At 46.3% G+C, this 19,740-nt stretch overlaps 1 protein-coding gene across 11 annotated transcripts in view; it reads right to left on the reverse strand.

The window, feature by feature from the left end:
• Positions 1-19,740, reverse strand: part of Dgcr2 (DiGeorge syndrome critical region gene 2) — a 73,728-nt gene that overhangs the window by 29,295 nt on the left and 24,693 nt on the right. For all 11 annotated transcript variants that reach the window (XM_059276888.1, XM_059276886.1, XM_059276883.1 and 8 more), the window contains one exon: positions 10,096-10,218. In XM_059276888.1, the coding sequence (XP_059132871.1) occupies positions 10,096-10,218 (123 nt within the window). The remainder of the gene's footprint in view (positions 1-10,095; positions 10,219-19,740) is intronic.

Here is a 19,740-nt window from a genome sequence, read left to right on the forward strand (position 1 = left end):
TTGTCCTTAGATGGACCTCATCTTCCCTAGACTTGGGAAATTTTCTGCTGTTTGTATTAAAAATAATTTCTATGCTTTTGGCACAGCATTTTTGTCCTTCTGTGCCTACAATTTACAGACATAGCTTTCTCAGTGTTTCCTGCACATTCCATTTGTGTGTGTTTAAGATCTTACTGATGTTCTTGAACGATGCACCAATTCGTCTACCTTGTCTTCAAACCCCGATGCTTCTGCCCTGTGTGTGGCCCATTCTACCAGTCAGGCTTTCCAATGTGCTTGTCATCTGACTTACTAAACTTTTCTTTTCTGATATCATTTCAGTTTCTTTCCTTTTTTTTTTTTTTTTGTTTGTTTTTTGAGACATGATCTCTCTGAATAGCCCTGGCTGTCCTGGAACTCACTCTGTAGCCCAGGCTGGCCTTGAACTCATGGAGATCTGCCTGTCTCTGCCTCCCGAGTGCTGGGATTAAAGGCATGTGCCACCACCACCCAGCCTTGAATTCTTTTTGAAATTCATCTAAGTTACTATCACTGGGGACTTTACTCAGGGATCGTATATTTCAGATGAGACATGTCATAGACGTCATGTTACTTGTGTTTTCCTTTTAAAGTTTTTTTTTTTTTTTTTTTTGTGTGTGTGTGTGTGTGTGTGTGTGTGGTCAGAGGACAACCCTCAGGACTCAGTTCTGTCCTTTAGGCAGGGACTGAACTCAGTCTGTCAGACCTGTGGCATGCATGTTTATTTGCTGAGCCTTAATGCTACTTGTGTTTGGGGGTTGGAATCTCTATCGGGAGTTAGATCACTGGTTGAATTTTTATTTTATTTTGGTCACCTTTCTTCAGGAAAGACTAGGTGGTAGTAGGAGTTGAAAGCATTTTTGTTAACCTGGTGTTTGAAGTACGAGACTCCGTCACATTCCTCCCCATCAGTAGAATACTATCTACAACAGTCAATACCCAGTAAATGCTCTGTGAAAATAGTCAACTACAAAATAATCACCCCCTGAAAAAAATAACCCACATACAATACCCCCAAATCAAACAATAAAAACCAGCCAAACAAATAATAAATAATAATTTTTAAAAATGCAAGCAACAACCTCCTCCCAAATAATAACTTGTTGAATGCTAATCACCTTGGGGACACTGTGTAAGGTATACACTAATATGTCACTATGGGTACGAGCAGAAAGGAAAAAGAGCACAGCAAGACTGGTGACCAGTACCGGGAAGACAGAGGCAGAGGGACAAACAGGAGGGGAGACTACAGGGCCAAAGAGTGGGGACGGGGACGGGGACGAGGGAGAGAAGACAGAGATGACAGAGACCCGAGAATCCGGCCAGACTATGTTCTGGTTAAAGTAAAGAGGAAGGGGAGGGAGGAAGGGGGAGGGAGGGAGAGAGGGAGAGAGGGAACGGGACTGAGCCAGTCTGCTGAGAGACTGGGTATGGAGAGGGCACTGGGCAGACACAGGTCCCAGTTCACCTGACTGTCAACTCCCTCCAGTCTCTTCCTGCCTTCCTTCTCCGGTTGCTCCTCCATTCTTCTTTCTGCAAGTGCTCTTCCCTCCCAGTCTTCCTTCCAGGGTGGTGACGTCCGTCAATGGCTGCCTCTGATTTCCTTCAGCGGATCCACATCCCCAGCAGCTCTCGCTAGTGTCCTGTGTGTGCTCTAGCAGTCTATGAAAGCTCCTGTGGAGACTTTGGTTCCCACCAGGTTTCCACCGCTGAGCACTGTCAGGTCGACTTTCAAGTTTTCTTTCTCAGTCTCACAGGACTCTTTGACAGGTTTTATCCTGCAGTCCCAGGACACTTGGCGTTCAGGATGTGGGATTCTCCATCTAACCACCTGGCTGTGGTGTTTTCTCCGGGGTTTGTACAGTGCCTATCTGAGACTCTTCCGGTAGCTGACTTCAGCTTGTCCCAGATTATCCCTGGAGATCACAGGACTGTGCCTGAGTGTCACCTGCCATCCTGCTAGGGGACAATGGTCTCACTCTGGAGTATGGATGTCTTTGTCCCCTAAATACTGACATTACAGGTGTGAGCAGCTACACTGGGTCTGGGATTTCTCTTCTGTCAGCTCCTAGGAGGCAGAACCCATGCTAGGAGAGCATCTACCCAAGCAATAGCCTCAAGCCCACCTTCCCGTGTGTCTCAGGTCTCTGTCCAGATTTCCCTTTAGTTCCGCAAATACACTTCAGATACTGTTTACGTCTGTACCTTACATAAAAATGACATGAAAACAGGCAGGGACTGTCGGGAAGAGAGGGATGAGACAGCAGTGGGTAAGGACTAAGATTTACTATATACGTGGATGAGACTGGCAAGGATAGAAATAAACATTGCCTTTAAAGAGAGAGGTCTCGGCTGGAGAGATGGCTCAGCAGTTAAGAGCACTGGCTGCTCTTCAAGAGGTCCTGAGTTCAATTCCTAGCAACACATGTCTGTAACTCCTGTTCCAGGGAATCTGACTCCCTCACATAGACATGCAGGCAGAATACCAATGTACGTAAAATAAAAATAAACAAAATGAGAGAGAGAGAGAGAGAGAGAGAGAGAGAGAGAGAGAGAGAGAGAGAGAGAGAGAGAGAGGTCTCTGAGCCAGGCATGGTAGCTGGCCTCTGAGTTTTCCCAGAGCTGGTACAGAGTCCCTTTGTCCAGCCTCTAGTTGCTTTGGAATGTTTCTGTGGCAGAGAGAGGACTTGGAATTTCCTAGACTGCCATTTTGTTAAGTCAGAGTATTTTTTAAAGTTCTGTTACTCCTTCAATTAATAGAAAACAGTAATTGGTAATCTCCACGGGGGACTGCTGTGTGCACTGCTCTTTTTAAGCATCCTATGTTCCATGTATCCTGTTATCAAACCTTGCCAACAATCCTAGCAGAGCAGAACTTTAGTCCAAGGGACAGGGCCAGTGATCAGTGCAGACAGGTGCTGGCCTCCACCGTGAACTGAACCACTGTTCCCCACACTGTAGTCACCTCAGGTAACCCGCTCTGACTCTCCTGGCTTAGAGAGCTGTGTTAAGTCTGCTGCACATCCAGAGATTTGGGAAAGACCAACTGTTTTCAGGGTTAAGGGGAAGATGGTCTAGATAAGCCATCAACTGTGAACACCTGAATGAGTCCCATGCTGGGAGCCTTCTCCTAGGGCTGTTCTCTCCTGCTCTACTGTGAGACACACCTGTGTATCCTCAGAAAAGACTCTCCTGATCTCGTCCTGGGATACAGGACTGGCAGAAAGCATCCAGGCAGCAAGAGGGAGGGGGAGAGCTCTACCTGTCACCTGAGATAATCTTTCTCAATTCTTCCTTTTTCAACCTCCCTCCCTGACTTCCCTGTGGGCCCAGTGGCTCCAATGCTAACAGAGATGATGCAACCTCTCTTCAACAAGTAAATGGAGCAGATGGATCTCAGCATGCAGTCACGTCACAGGAGCAGCCACAGATGCTTTTCATCCTCGGTGTACACTGTGGCTGCTACATGGTGCTTATTTTATATTTCCCTCACATCTTCATTCCAAACAGCCCTTTCTTTCGGGTGCCTAAGTCACAAGGACTCACTGCTACCTGGACAGCACAGGACTACAAAACAAGCCTATCATCTTTTGTGCAGAGCGGAGAAGAAAGTGTGTGGTACTGAGAAGCTCACCAATCCCACTTCATTCCCCTGCTGGAACCTGATAGCTCTCGACTACCAGGGCTCGCACGCACGCACGCGCATGCGCGGACAGAGGCATCTCTACCTGCCCTCTTTTCAGTAGGCCATGCTGCAGCTGGTCTGTTAGGCTGTACCAGCTCTCGCTCTGCTCCTACATGCTTAGAGTACCAACACTTGGAGCTAAGACAGGAGGATCTGTGAGCCTAGGAGTGTGAAACCAGTCTGGGCCACATAACAAGACTTGTCTCCTCAAACAACAAAAGCCACACCAGCTTTCTGAAGAGGAGAAGCTACAAGCATCACAATGAAATGCAGTAATGACAGAAACCTCACCTGCAGGGCTAAACTCACACTGCCTGAGCCTTCCAGTCTCTGTCCTTGTTTTTCCACCAGGGAGGAACCAAGAGCTCTAATTCTGCAGAAGTACTCTGCCACTGAGCCATGACTCTTGTGTCCCGATGCTGTGTTTTACTCAGCTTACCTCATGTTAAAATCTTATCTACACTGTGCTGCCTGCAGCTGTCTGCCAACTGCTTCTGTCTACCGACACAAACGCTGGTACTTACACCTAACATCCATGCTTTGTCACTGGCACAACACACTTTATCATGTAATCACATACATTCGGGTTGTTCCCCAAGATGTTAGTATAAAAATGCTAAAAGAATTTCTCCAAAGTTCTTCCAAATAAGAATCCTAAATCACAGAATATGAGGATGGTCTGATATGTAAGAAAATACCTGTTTCCTAAAGTAAGTGATCAATTCATCCACCTCACCAAACCATGGTAAGAGTCCCAACACATCACATTCTCTCCAACACTTAGTTTAGTTTAGCAGAGATCTTAATTTCTGCCATCCTTAGGTGTGTAAACAGCATCTCAGTCTTTAGAGTACTAAGGGATTTGCACAGCTCTGTATTTACTTAGTATTAGTACTAGTAACTTTTCTAAGAAATAGCTATGCCTTAGGAACCACCCACTGTGGTCTTCTTGGCACTGTCTCTCCCTGAGACCTGGGGCTTGCTGATTTGGCTAGGCTGGCCAGTGAGACCTAGGGATCTGCCTGCCTCCGACCCCTACTAGTGCTGGGACTACAAATGCAGCCATGATGTCCAGGTTTTGATGTGGGTGCTGGGGATCACACTCGGGTTCTCAAGGTTGTACTGCAAACACTTCACCAGCTGAGCCGTTTCCCTGGCTTCCAGCTCTTCATTTCTTGCTTTTTTTGGTTTTGTTTTTTTTGAGACAGGGTTTCTCTGTGCAACAGTCCTGACTGTCCTGGAACTCACTCTGTAGACTATGCTGGCCTTGAACTCACAGAGATCCACCTGTTTCTGTCTCCTGAGTACGAGGATTAAAGGCCTGCGCTACCACTGTTTGCTAAAACCAGCTGTTTTTTGGAGATTTTGACCTCCTTATCAAAGTTGATATTCTACTTACACCTTCATTTTCTGTGTTATGAGTTAGGCAACCAATTTCATTTTTTCCCAAGTGTCACAGCCCTGTGTCGTATGATTCTGCCTCTGCCATGTCCTGTGTCTTGGATCTGTCTATATCCAGCAGATTCTGTCTTGCAGGCCATTTGGTGTCTCCCTAAACCAACTCTGAAGTAAATTTTGCTTCTTGTAGTCACTGTCTTCTTCAAAACACTCCAAGACCTCCTCCCATCTTAGAATTGAGGTCAGAGTCCCACCGAACCTTCTGGAGGAACACAGTATTGTTTACTGTAGAGGACCCGACTGCCAAGGTTGGGAGCAAAGCTGCAGAGAGCCGGAGTCAAGCGGACACCCCAGCTACTGTGTCACCTCTGCCCGCAGGACTCAAACCAACGTCACAGGTGCTCTGGAGCCCTTAGGACAGCTGGCAGCCACAGCAAAAAATGTGTCCCAGTCAAAGCTGATGTTCTCACGGGAGGCCAGGGAGAGGGAATTTCCCCCCTGCCCACCCCCCCAGGGCCGCAGCACCTCCTAGAGCCAAAGGATATACTGAAGGCTGCTGGCAGGGCATTCTGAGTACTATGACTCCAGCCTTCCAGCTTCTGAAACACAAGAAGAGCCCATAAAGGACACACACTACACCAAGCATGCCACCCATTTCCGCTTTCAAAAACCTGCTGAAGTCTTGGCACATATCTATCCATAACATCAGCACTTGGGAGGCAGAGTGGACTGAACTACAATTTTGAGTTCCAGGCCAGCCCTGGCTAAATGGTGAGAATTTGTCTCAAAACAAAAACAAAACTGAAGTCACTCCTTTTCTGTTACTGAAAGGACTGTTCTCATCTTCTTCGTTTCCGTAACTTTCTATCTCCTGCTCTGTTTAGACACGCTTTTGGAGGGTGAGGGCAATGAAATAATCTCGGCCAATTCTCAAGTCCACATGCAAAAGTGGCCTCACTGAGAATGGCTGGGGCTTTCCACTGACTCATTTACATGCTCTCTAGGAAGACCACAGCTTTCAGAACACAAGTGATTACCCACTAACTCTCTGCTCCCTCCTGTGAAAGGGTCTCCCAGCCTCCATGTAGCCCAGGTTGGCCTTGAACTTGAGGGAATCTTCCTTGCTTCAGCCTTTGGAGTGCTAGGATTACAGGATGAGCCACCAAGGCCAGTTATTTTTATTTTAAAGTTAAAAAAACAACAACTAGAAAAAGGGTAACAAAATTTCAGCAGCTATTAAATAAGTAAGATAAGGTATCATATTACTCCTGTGTGTTTTTATAACTTAAATTCCTCAGAAAAAAGAATCAATCTGCTCCCATGCAGACTGTGACCTCGCAGCCCACCACAAGTACAGACAGAGAGACAAGGACAAGTTAGGGGAGGGCTGCTGTGGCTCAGTTCTCGACCTCCAGACGCCCGGTGTCTGCATACACCATTTCTACTTGTCACACCCAACCCAAGAGCCTGGAGCCGCCCCGCACTGGCCTTCCAAAGAGCATGGCAACCCACACAGCTTTACAGCCACGGAAGCTGTGCTGAGGCCTCCTCTGAGTCAGACCTCCTCTTCACTTCACCGTGTCAGAGGGCATGCGCAGCGCGGCCACCACGGCTTGCATAGTCCACAGCAGTGTCTGTGAAGCTCTGCACTACTTTAACAGCCAGGGCTGCTACACAGAGAAACCCTGTCTCAAAACAAAAATTTAAAGAAAAAAAAAAAGTAAAGGCAAAAGACACTTTCAGAGCAGCAAACAGCTTTGCTTCATTTGAAGGAAACAAAAACCATTTGATTTTCACAAGGTTCTCCAAAAGACCACTCTGGGGTCTTTTGTTCTCTCTATGGCCTTGGGGAGGCTTCCCCTTATGGCCTCAGGGTCCTCACTAGCTTTTGGTGCCAAGGGCTGGGAAGTCCACTCTCTCAGCTATGATCCAAGAACAAGTCACAGATATAGACCGTTCCTAGAAGGCCATGAGCAGCAGGCCGCCATCATTCCTATCTTTGGGAAAACGCCTCCAGCAGACACGTGTGATGCGATGGCGGAAGGAAGGACCCTCTGCTCTACGAACTGCAGAGCTCATCAGCCCATCTGTGTGTTAGAGGGGACACGCTGCTCTGCTGCCAAGTCTCCACTCAACTCCGGACTCAAGCAATCCTCCACCTCATCCTTCGGAGTGGCTGAGATTCCAGGTGCCGGCATCTTATTGTGGAAGCCCCTCAAAGAACTGTGCAGAGCTTAACTGTTACTTCCTGTTGGACACCTTCCTGATGGCCCAGGCTGTACCTTTTCTACCTCAGGCTAGGGCTCATGTAGGGAGAGGAGAGGCTTCCTGCTCTGAGGCTTGTGCTCTGGAAGGAGAAATGAAGAACGGTCCCCTTGTATTAGTCAGGGTTCTCTAGAGTCTCAGAACTTGTGGAATGAATCTCTCTCTCTCTCTCTCTCTCTCTCTCTCTCTCTCTCTCTCTCTCTCTCTCTCTCTCTCTCCTCTGTACACACACACACACACACACACACACACACACACACACACACACATATGGGAATATATACATAAAGGGAATTTATTGAAATGGCTCACAGGCTGCAGTCCAACAATGGCTAGCTGTGGATGGAAAGTCCAGGAATCCAGTGGCTGCTCAGTCCCACGAGGCTGGGTGTCTCCACTGGTCTTCCAGATGTGCTGACAAGGTGAGGGCAAACCCTTCCTTCTTCCACTGTCCTAATATAGGCTTCCGACAGAAGGTGTGGCCCAGATTAAGGTATGCCTTCCTGCCTCAAGATCTGGATTAACGGTGTATCATCCAGCCTCAAGATCCAGATCAAAGGCATGTTGTCTTCTTGCCTCAAGATCCAGATCACAAGTGTGCCCTCCATTTTTGGATTATAGTTCATTCCACATACGGAAAAGTTGACAACCAAGAATAGCCATTGTACCCTCCACAGTGAGCACTAACCAGCAGTTCTAGATGTACTAAGAGATCTGGTGATTCAACCAGAGGGACAAAGGGACCTTCTCACCATGGCAGCTGACATTTGAGACAAGGCTAGAAGGAAGGCACATTGATCTATGCAAGAACAGAACAAAGGAATTCCAAGAACACAACAAGAAACAGGATACATGTGTGAGAAGTTAACAGGTGGACACAGGAAGTACACCAGCTGGCCTGGAACTATTAGACCAGGCTGGCCTCAGAGGTAGAGATCTGCCTGCTTCTGCCTGCACAGCTTAAGGTTGTGATTCTTGAGTTGGAGTATGACTGATCAAATTACAGAACTGATGTTCTAAGGGATTTACTAATACAACTGCTTAGGAGACACTGAGTCACATAGTGGAACTGATCTAAAGGAGCACTACCTCCAAAATAACCCAAGAAAAGCAGTGTGCTAACCAGGCCTGTTAGAGACAAGGTAAACTTAGGAGGCTAGGATGTAAATGTTTACTCACCAGGACTGACCAGCCATTAGCTTCTGACTGCCTTGACAAAGGAGACAGCTCTACCTTATGACCAGCCATTAGGCCCGGATTCCTTTACTAAAGACATACCTCTAATGCACAGCTTTGTGGGGAGGGGACAGTACAGACTTAAAGTAGAAAAGACCCATTATTACATACCGGTTCATTTAGTGATTTACTGATAGAACTGCTTGTAGCCCATCTGCCAGGCATGACTCCCCTGTTCCCAGGGACAGAAGGACTAGGAGGAAAAGCTAACACAATGGGCGTGGCCTTTAACCACCTGCCGACTGCTGCTTACACCTCTGTATAAGGTTGCTTCCTTGTCTGCTCCAACTTGTGGTTTTAGAGTATAACCTGAGAATGCAAACTGGATCCGATATTAAAGCCTTTCAGGACCTATCCTGGCTTTGTTCTACCAGTGACGTCTCTTCTCTCCACTCTCATTGGTATCAAGAAAGATTCCCACAACAGGGTCATGACCATCACTAAGTCCAGGTCTGCCATAAAGTTCCCCGTGCTCTCATAGGAAAAACATAACTGCCAGATAGGCAAGATGTCCTGGGTAACAACTACTTGAAAAAGAACAACACTGGTGCACTTAAATAACGCGGGTAATATGTAATATCTCTGCTGGGTAGATCTCCTGAGGGCAGATTGCAGCCTCCTGTCTCTGTTTCAACTGTTTAAAGTGTAACCTGGGGCCAAGACCCAAAAGAGATTAAGGATGGCAGCGTACATGCAATACATAAGCCAAGGAAACCTTCTGTTGGGAGCTGACTGCTGGTTGGGCTTTATACCAGCTGACCAGGTGCTTAGGTAAAGAGCTTTCCTTCATCTCAGTGTGTGGAGGAATTTCTCACTGAGAAAGCATAGCCTTTCTACTACATGACAAGCCTTTGCTGACAGGCACGAAGATCGGGAGTCAGTGTGCACGTGTAAGTGAGTCTCGAAACACCACACAGGCATGGACACATGTGCTTGGGATGCTGCCTTCCCACCTATCTCACGCTGAGACCGACCTACCTGGGGATGGAATGAATGCTATTATCCATGCTGCTTTATATCCATCAGGGTGCTGAGGTAGAAACCAGTGGGTAACTGACAACCTACAAACTTGTGGCCTTTCCATATGTCTTTAGGAGCTTATAATGGGCCACAAGAAAACCCCCACGTGTCACACTACTACGGAATGCCGGGGCAAGGGAAAGAAGGGCAATGCTAGTTCACAGTTTACACTTCCAGCACACTAGCCAAGTGTCAGCAGGCACCCATACCCACAGCCAGAGTGTTGAACACACCCCTCAGAAGGGCTCACTCCCAAGGTCCCGTGAGTCCAGGGCTGTTTGCACATGTTTATCACATCCCCAGTGCTGTTAACTCCTGAGTTCTAGAGTTGGTCCACGTCCAACACTTACTTTTTAAAAAGGTGAGAGTGGGTCAGCCCACACTGCCCTTCCAACGTGTACAGACCACACGACTGTCTGGGTCCGCGCCCTCCCTGTGGGAGGCCACGCGGAGACAGGCCAATCTACACCCACCTGGACAGTCGGCTTCATCGCTCTCATCCTCACACGTTGGCCAGCCGTCACATTGCCAGGGGAGGGGTATGCACTGGATGGCACCACCGTGACATGCAAACTGCCCAGGGTTGCACCGGAGCTCTGTGGAACAAAAGGGCAAGAGGCTGTTGAGGATGTGGGACAGAAGCAGAAACCTAGGACAGAACTCTCTCCACACCATGGCAGCCCTGGCAAAAGCAGTCCAGAAGCTGAGTGGCTGCCCACAGCCTGCTTCCTCAGGGGGATCTGAACACAAAGTAAAGGGTGGAGAATGGTTGTAATCCTGCATCAGAACATACAGCACCACCTCCCTCCCAGGGACATTTAAATGGTATGCCAACGAAAGATGAAGGACAGAACCATCTTCAGCCAATGGACTCCAGAATACTCTTCCAAGAAGATGGCACTTGAGCAGGGTTTCCTAGGAAGGCGACACTTGAGTATGTTGTGTGATATAACAGCAACCACACTCCAGGAAATAAGCCTTACAAGAAGGCACGTCAAGACGACTGTGTGAATGGTTGGGAGTCACTCAAGTAACTGGAAATCCAGACTTTGGAGGATGCAGAGCTAACGGATTTCTGACCTTTATCTGGCATGCTGCAGGCAGCTAGAGGTTACTAAGGCAGTAATGAGAAGATGTGTTTGAATAAGGTAAAGCTGGCAGTGGTTTCTGACAAGATAAAAATGTTAAACTAATGCAGCAAAACATAGGCTTCAGTAGAAGCCAACAACCTGTACACTACAGCCAAGTGCCAAATTCTTCCCTTCTTGATTTTCCCTTACTGCCCCTGGGCATCCTTTTTTTTCTTTTAAACTTGTTGCCCTCCTACAGACCTAGTTCTCTCTCTAGCCTGACTCACTTTCCATGCATGTTGTTTGCTTATTTATTATTTGGACTAAGTCAAAATAGCACACACAGAACCACTGAACTACATCCTTGGGCTTATGTACAGTGCTCTCTGTCCGTGTGTGTGTGTGTGTGTGTGTGTGTGTGTGTGTGTTTTCCTCCTTCAGGCATTACCCACTGTTTTTAAAACAGGGTTTCTCATTGGCCTGAGATGACTGACTAGGGCTAGGCTGGCTGTTACCATTTCCCCAGCAGTTAAGAGCAGCAGGACTCTTACAGAGGACCTGAGTTTGATTTCTAACACCCACACAGCACTTACAATTATCTATAACTCCAGTTCGAGAGGATACAATGCCCTTTTCTGGCATCCATGGGCACCAGACATACATGTGGTGCAAAGACATGCATTCAGGCAAAACATTCATCCACATAAAAATAACAAAAATGTTTTTAAAAGCTCAACTATGCACAAATGCTTCCCAGTTTATAATATGTGACTGTAGACTAGGTGTTCACATTCAGCAGGAATCACATTTGATTTGGAGCTGAGCTATTCCTGGACAATCAGGATATGGCAGGTCCCCAAACTAAACAAGGGCAATGTACACAACTTCCAGTCAGTCATGATATAACAACAGATGAACGGCATTCTCGCACACCATGCTGCTGAACCACATGCCTGCAGGTTAGGTATATTAAATGTACTTTCCAATTATGGTATTTTTGGGTCACCATAGCTTTACAGGTGTATAACCAATCAGAAGTCAAGGAGGGCCTATGCTGTCATAAGCTAACTTTAAACACAGATATACACAGTCAAGATGGAAGAATGGCTAGATGTTGTATGTTTTCCATACCACTTTCTGCTCCTATCACAGAATTTACCACAGAGTAGGTCAATTACAAACAACAGTTTAGGGATTGAGGCAAGATGCAGGACAGAGGAATAAAAATCCGTGTGCTTACTTTAAAGGCAGGTTCTCTTCACATTATCTCCCCCCCCCATATCATTTGATAAGGATCTTGATCCACCATGGCAGCAGCAGTAAAAAAAAGGATGATATCAAACAGAACTATCTGGTAGCATCTATTTCCAATCCAAAGTGTGGTTTTTATCTCTTATTTGTCCTAAGTCTACATATTCTTTTCTTCCAGAAGACTACAATCGCAGAGCAGAGTGGACTGTGACATCTGACAGCAGGACAATGGTGTGCTACCACCCTTCTGTGACATTCCACACAGACACACAAAGCCGATCCCTCAACCTGATCCTCTGCATAATAATGAAAAAACACAAGGACAGGCAGCAAAAGCCAAATTTGAAGAAACAAGCGAACACCTTGAGCATGGACTCATGACAGAACAACTCACAGAGTGTTCGTCACTACCCAACAGTGCGGAGACCCTCACAGACAGTGTCACAGACGGCACGAGAGTCTGGAAGTCAAGGAAATGTCGCCCCGTGTTTCATTTGTCAACTAGAAAATGCAACCTGGTGTATTTACTATACGCTATGTAGGAAAGCAATTCAAGTATCTTTTCATATTAAAACCCACAGTTTAATTAACATGGTTCTGGGGACCGAAATGCCGAGGATCGTCTTACACCTGGTGAACACCTTCCTGTTGCATCGCAACTCAGTAAAAGCAGCCTGTGGTAAAGAGCATGTGGAGAATGGGAAGCCCAGCCTCGTGCAGAAGGAAATCAATAACCTACAGCTGAAAAGAAAACTCAGCATTTAGTAAAAACCTTTATACAAGGGCTGGAGTATAGCCCACTGGGCTTAGTATTGGAGTATTTCCCTAGGACTTATGAGATTTTAGGTTTGAGCCTCAGCACCTCAAGAAGCAAAAAACCTTTACAGGTGTGTCCAACTGAGCCCCACAGATCACATTCATCCCAGGACAACTGTGAACACAGCTCAACACATTTGCAGACCACAATGTTAAGTCTCAATGTCAAAATATTAGTATTTCTGCTTTACACAAAGTCAAGTCCAGGCTCAAATGTTTTCATTCTAAAAATCCCACAAACTAAGGAAGAACTAATATCAGGGCTGGAGAGATGGATCACTTGTTAAAAGTATGTTTTGCTCTTTTACAGGACTCACACTTGGTTCACAATATCCATGCTGAAGTGGCCCACAACTCTGTGACACCAGCTGCCAGGAATATAGTGCCCCGTTCTGGCCTCTGAGGGCACTCACACCTAAGAGGCATACATCACATGTAAGTAAACATAAAACTAAAAAAGTTTTTCTTTCTGATTTTTCGAGACAGGGCTTCTCTGTGTAACAGCTCTGGCTGTCCTGGAACTCACTTTGTAGACCAGGCTGGCCTCAAACTCACAGAGATCCATCCGCCTGCCTCTGCCTCCCAGGTGCTGGGATTAAAAAAAAGTCAACTCTTCCAGAAATTCAGAGTTCAGGAAGTTACCAAAAACAACAGCATTAGAAAATAATTATAAGTTGGACATGCCTATAATTTTGGAACTTTGGAGGCTGAGGCAGGACTGAATTCAAAGTTAGCCTGAGCTACATGGTAAGACTCTGTTTCAATAAATAATAAATAAATAAATAAATAAATGAAAAGACCAAAGGAAAAAAGGTGATAAATCTAACAAAAGACATTTAAATCTTGTTAGCGAAAATACAAAAACATGGCTTTCTTGAAAGATATATTTAAAAGACCCGAACCTAAAGGATGTACAGTATTCATGGATTAGAAAATTCAAATGGTTAAGATCTCAGTTTACCCAAATTCAATGCTACCAACAATATTCCACCAGGCTTGATTGTAGAATCTGTCAAACTGACTCTAAAATTTAATGCAAAGAATTCAGAGCAGTGAAACATTCCAGGATCCAGCAGAAGGAACAGCGAACCATACAGCATGGCAGAGACACCGAGATAGGGTAGTGCGGGTACCAAGAGGGATCACAGAGCTCATGGTGACACATACCTTTAATCTGCCTCTTGGGAGGCAGAGGCAGGGGGATCTCCCAGTTCAAGGCTATTTCAACAAGTGGACATGGGATGACTGGCTATCTACTAAGAAAGCACTGTGCTGTTCCTTGTATGAGAAAGAAAAAGTAACTCAAAACACATCAAAGGCCTAGATGTAAATGTAAAGCTCCAAACTATCAAAATTTGAGCAGAAACCATGGGAAATTTTTGTAACTTTAGTTCAGGTAAAGATTGTGAAGATGTATGTTGAATTACAAAATAAAAAGCAGATAAGCTGGACTTCATTAAATTTTGTAACTTTTTCTTTCTTTTGTGACAGGGTCTCACTTTGTAGCCTTGGCTGTCCTGGAACTTGCTATGTAGACCAGTCTGGCCTTGAACTCACAAAGATCCAGTCTACCTCTGCTTCTGTCTGGGATTAAAAGTATATGCCAGGAACTGATGCTATGGCTTAGCAGTTAAGAGAGCTTACCACTCTATCAGAAGACAGAGTTCAGTGCCCAGCACTCATACTAGGAAGCTCAAAAACACCCAAACTCCAGCTCCAAGCCATCTCACAACCCTTGCCAGCCTCCAGGGGAACATCCACACACCCACAGCTGCACACAGATAGACAGACACACACACACACACACACACACACACACACACACACACACACACACACAGCCAAGGCATCTCATGACCCTTGCTGGCCTCCAGGGGCACATTTACAAACCCACAGCTGCACACACAGACACACATATACATACAAATAAAATAAATCTTTGGGGCTAGAGAGAGAACTCCAGGTTAAGAGCATTGGCTGTTCTTCCAGAGGACCTAGGCTTGACACCTAGCACCCACATGATGGCTCACAACTGTCTCTAACTCTGGTCCCAGGGCCATTTTGACACCCTCTTTTTGCCACCACAGGCACCAGGTACGCATGTGGTGCACTGACAGACACCCATGCAGACACAGCCATGCCCACCGACACCCATGCAGACACAGCCATGCCCACCGACACCCATGCAGACACAGCCATGCCCACCGACACCCATGCAGACACAGCCATGCCCACCGACACCCATGCAGACACAGCCATGCCCACCGACACCCATGCAGACACAGCCATGCCCATTGTTATTAAAAAAAGAAGAACGTGCTACCACACCCAGCTAGAACCGTTCTTAAGAGAATGCAAAGGCTGGGGTTGGGGATGGATGCTGGAAAGACGGCTAAGTGTTAAGAGTGCTTGCTGCTCTTTCAGAGGACCTGATATTGGTTTCCAGTACCTCTATCAGAGAGTTCACAACTGCCTGTAACTTTAATTCCAGGGGCAACGATTCACACAGACACATAGACATAACTACTAATAATTATAAAACTTTTAAATCTCGATTACATCAAGTGAAAGCAGCCAGTATGTACTCAGGAGAGTTCCTGAGTTTCTTGAAAACGCACCCTCAATCTGCAACATCAGAATGCAGGTCAGAAATGAGAGGGCGATGGGAGACTGCAGAAGGGCACAGGAGAGCATCTGTGCTGATAACTGGTAAGCTTGCTATCTCGGCTGTGGTGGGAGGGGAAGATCACAGGAGCTCACTGGTCAGGCAGTCTAGTAGAAATGGTAAGCTCCAGCCAGGTTCAGCAAGACATCCTGTCTGCAAAAGTAAGATGGAAAACTGATTCAGGAAGACATGCTTCCACACGCACCAACATGGGCAAGTGTATCCATACAATGTGCACACAATGGAGATACCACACACATCAAAACTTTTGTGTGTGTGGGGCCTCTCAGGTAGTAGGCTATGCCAAGATGAAGCTGACTTATCTCCTTTCCAGTCACTGACGGTCAGAAATTCACTGAAGTAGACAACAAACTTAAGCTTCGTGCTTTCCGTGAAACATGTGTGGCCACAGAAGTAGCTGCTGATGTTCCGAGCGAAAAATGCAAGGATAATGGTTCCAATCCCAATCAACACTGGGAAGAACACCTTTCCCATGAAGCAAGGTGTCTTGATCCACAGCAAAGTGCGCCTGCTGTTGAGAAAGAGGCATTCTTGTTCTAGACCCAGGAGAACTGGAGAGGGAAGCACAAGTCTGTTCACAGACGCACTGTGGACGCCAATCTGGATGTTCTCAATTTGGTTCTCGTTTAGAAAAAGGAGAGAAGGAGACTCCTGGACTGCCATACTACTGTGCCTCAGTGACTGGGGCCCAACAGAGCTGGCAGACTCTGAAAGCCTTTCCACCTCTGTAAAGAGCATGGGCTCCTCCAATGTGGTCAGGAAGCCCTTAAGCGAAGATGGTGAGGAGATCAGGACCAAAAGCACCCAATATTCAGTGGCTTGTTCTTCCACATGTGCCTCAACACAAAGGCAGACATGATGCTCTGAAGAAACAATGCACTAAAAAACGAGGAGGAGGCTGAAGAATACGCTAAAATTTTTGGCCAAGAGAATGAGAGAAGCCAAAAAACGCAGACTGCCAAGAGACAAGGGGCCCTCCCTGAGAGCTTTTAATTCTTTCATTGAAGATTTACTTTATTTCTAATTCTGCGTATGTCTGTTCATCTGTGTGTGGGTGCATACATATAATCTAAATAACCCAGAAGGCCAGAGGCATCAGATCTCCCGGAACTGGCATTATAGGTTAATTGTGAGTTGCCTGATGTGTAGGTGCTGGGAATTGAACTCAGGTCCTTTCCAAGAACAGTACATGTTCTTAAGCTCTGAGCCATCTCTTCAGCTGGTGAGTATCTACTTCTAAGTCTGAGTCCAGTGAGAGATAAATCTTTAGGAGTAGCAAGTTAGGAATGGTGGAGCATGTCTTTAATCCCAGCACTTGGGAGGCTGCAGCAAGCAAATCTGAAATATGTCAGCTCAGCTTGGTCTACAGAGTGAGTTCCAGTGTGTCTAGAGGTACAGAAAACAACCAAAGAGTAACATACATCATGAGACCCCGAGGGGACAGGGATGGGATGATGATCTCCCAACTCTTACATTTTAAATATGTGTAGTTTATTATAAGGCTGTTTTAAAAACTGCCATGAAACAGATTTCAGTGTACATAATCAGTCACTTAATGTTCTCAAGTGAGGTCAGTCAAGATTAATCATTTCCTCCGTGGCCTGCTTCCTCACCTGGACAAGCCAGGCTTGGCTCAATTATTACTGCAGCTCCAGAACAAGAATGAGGCTTCATAATTACAGTCCCAGGGCTGACTCACTGCTGAAGACTATTTATCTAATGAGGAATTAACGATGGGGATAGTCTCTTCTGGCCTCCATCCCTAAGCATTAAGTCAAGTCCCTGAAATATACCATTCTTCCCAAGCCATTCTAGGTCTTCCAGTTTGGCTAAAAACTAATTTATAAACTATAATGAGAAAAAGACAAAAACATTAGCAAAGAATATTTTTTTAAACTTTTTTTTTTTTAAAGATTTATTTATTATGTATACAGTGTTCTGCCTACATGCATGCTTGCAGGCCAGAAGAGGGCACCAGATCTCATTACAGATGGTTGTGAGCCACCATGTGGTTGCTGGGAATTGAACTCAGGACCTCTGGAAGAACAGCCAGTGCTCTTAACCGCTGAGCCATCTCTCCAGCCCAGCAAAGAATATTTTAACACTATTCACTCTATAGAAAAAAGCCACAATGCAGCCAGGCGGTAGTAACGCACACCTTTAATCCAAACACTTGGGAGGCAGAGGCAGCCTGGATCTTTTGAGTTCCAGTCCAGCTTGGTCTACAGAATGAGTTCCAGGCCAGTCATGGCCACACAGAGAAACTCTGTCTCAAAAATCAACCAACCAACCAACCAACCAATCAATCAATGGAGAAGTTTCAGTGTACCGCCTCAAATTCCATTAGGAAATGGTCATTCACTGAGGTTTTCTTTCCCAATAGCCCTATTACTCCCTTCAAAACAAACATTTGGAGATCAGCATGCCTGCTCTGGCAAACAGCCCCTCCCTTCCACACACGCCAGGCTTTATTTGTGGGGTGGGGTGTGTGTAAACGCCTTCTAGCCAAGGGTCCTGAGGCTCCAACAGCCTCTCTGGTTGAGAACTGCCTATGTAGACCATTCAAGCTGTCTGTCCCAGGATGGGTGATCAGAGACTAAGATACTGGGGGCTGATGCTGAAGCATGACCCTCCAAGCTGTGTGTGTCCGTGAGGCAGGGTGAAAACCAGGATAGGTAGGGACCCTTAACACCCCAGCTCCCTGAGCACCTGTGCTTCCTTCCTCAGTTCAGAGAAAAGAGCCTCTTCCTCCCAGTTATTCCTTGTAACCAGACAGATCTGGCTCAAATTGACCTTTAAACTTTCTTTAAAAAAAAAAAGGCTGTGCTGAGCAGAAGGCTTTCAGCAGAGTGCTTTCTTTGTCTTTCCTCATCCTGAATACACCTGACCTCCCTACTCTGGGGTACTGGGATCTCAGGTTTCAAGACACACACCCCCTCTTCTTGGAACCCTTCCCTCACCTCCCCAGCAAGGTCTGCTGGATTTCTTAGTCTAACCTTATTTCAGTGAGCAGGCACGTGTACCAAGTGTCAAGAAGGAAGGTTCTTTGCCTGCCTGGCCTCCCCACAGAGCAGGGGTTGTGCTGGGAGCACTTCAACAGGGGAGTACCTCACTAACACTTCCAACAATGTAAGTGTCTGTTCTTGGCCAGGAGGGTTGGTGGCTGAACCACGCAAGTGAACTCTGGTACTTACAGATTCTGTATCATCTGCAGTGTGCTGGACGGTGATTCTGTCGGGCTTAGCTATATGTTAGCGGCACATCAACATTTCCTTTCCCTTCTTTCTGAAGATCCTTTCAGTCCTTCCGAAAAGCAACTAGCAGGAGCCCCCCCGCTTTGCAGTTGGGTTTGCCAACATCCTGGTAGCCCCCTTGCTGGGCATGAGGGAGGCAGCTCAGTGCTTCCTGGCTAAGGACAATATTGTTGTCACTCTATTGCCACCTTACACAAATGTGTGGCCACAGCACCAAAACAAGAAGCTCCAGTGCACCAGCAGTCCTCAAACATCACCCCACACCCTTACCACATTTTAACCCAAGGCCTCTTCAAGTGCTAAAACCACTGCGGAGCTCAGCAAGGTTTTGCTATGTGGGTTACATCTATCAGTAGTTTCTATGTTGTTTATTAAAGCTGAAAAAGGCTCCACAAGAACCCAAGCACATGCTCAAAATACTAAACAGATTTTCAATATAACCCAGCAATTCCACTTATAGATGTACATCTGTTGTACGTGGCTATGAAGTGTGTCCCCAAAAAGCACATGTTACAGGTTGAGTCCTCAGTTGATACGGCTGAGGATTAAATCATAAGGTTTCTGACCTCAGGACTGGTTAATCTACTGATGAGCTCATCGCTCAGTGGGTTATTAGGCAGGGCTAGTGAGAGTAAATAGTTCACCGGGAAGGATGTCTCTTCTCCACATCCCCTTCCTGTCTCTCTATTTCCTGCACCCCAGTGTGAATGTCCTCCTTTACCTCATCTAGTACTTGCATGGTATCTTGCCTTGCTTCTAATCCAAAGCGGCAGAGCCACCAGCTTTTGAAACCTCAAGGCTACCTGCAGTGACATACCTCCTCCAAGGCCACACCCCCTAACCCTTTCCAAACAGTACCACCAACTAGAGACCAAGCATTCCAACATGTGAGTTTATGATGGGGACACTCTCATTCAAACCACTACACCTCCTCTAACTAAAAAGTAAACCTTTCTTCCTTCCAGTCGATTTTCTTGGGTATTTTGTCACCACGACACAAAGTTGATTACTACATTATTACCCAGGAAATGACAGTCTTTT

This window comes from Peromyscus eremicus, chromosome 12 (assembly GCF_949786415.1).
Source record: "Peromyscus eremicus chromosome 12, PerEre_H2_v1, whole genome shotgun sequence".
Lineage (NCBI taxonomy): Eukaryota > Metazoa > Chordata > Mammalia > Rodentia > Cricetidae > Peromyscus > Peromyscus eremicus.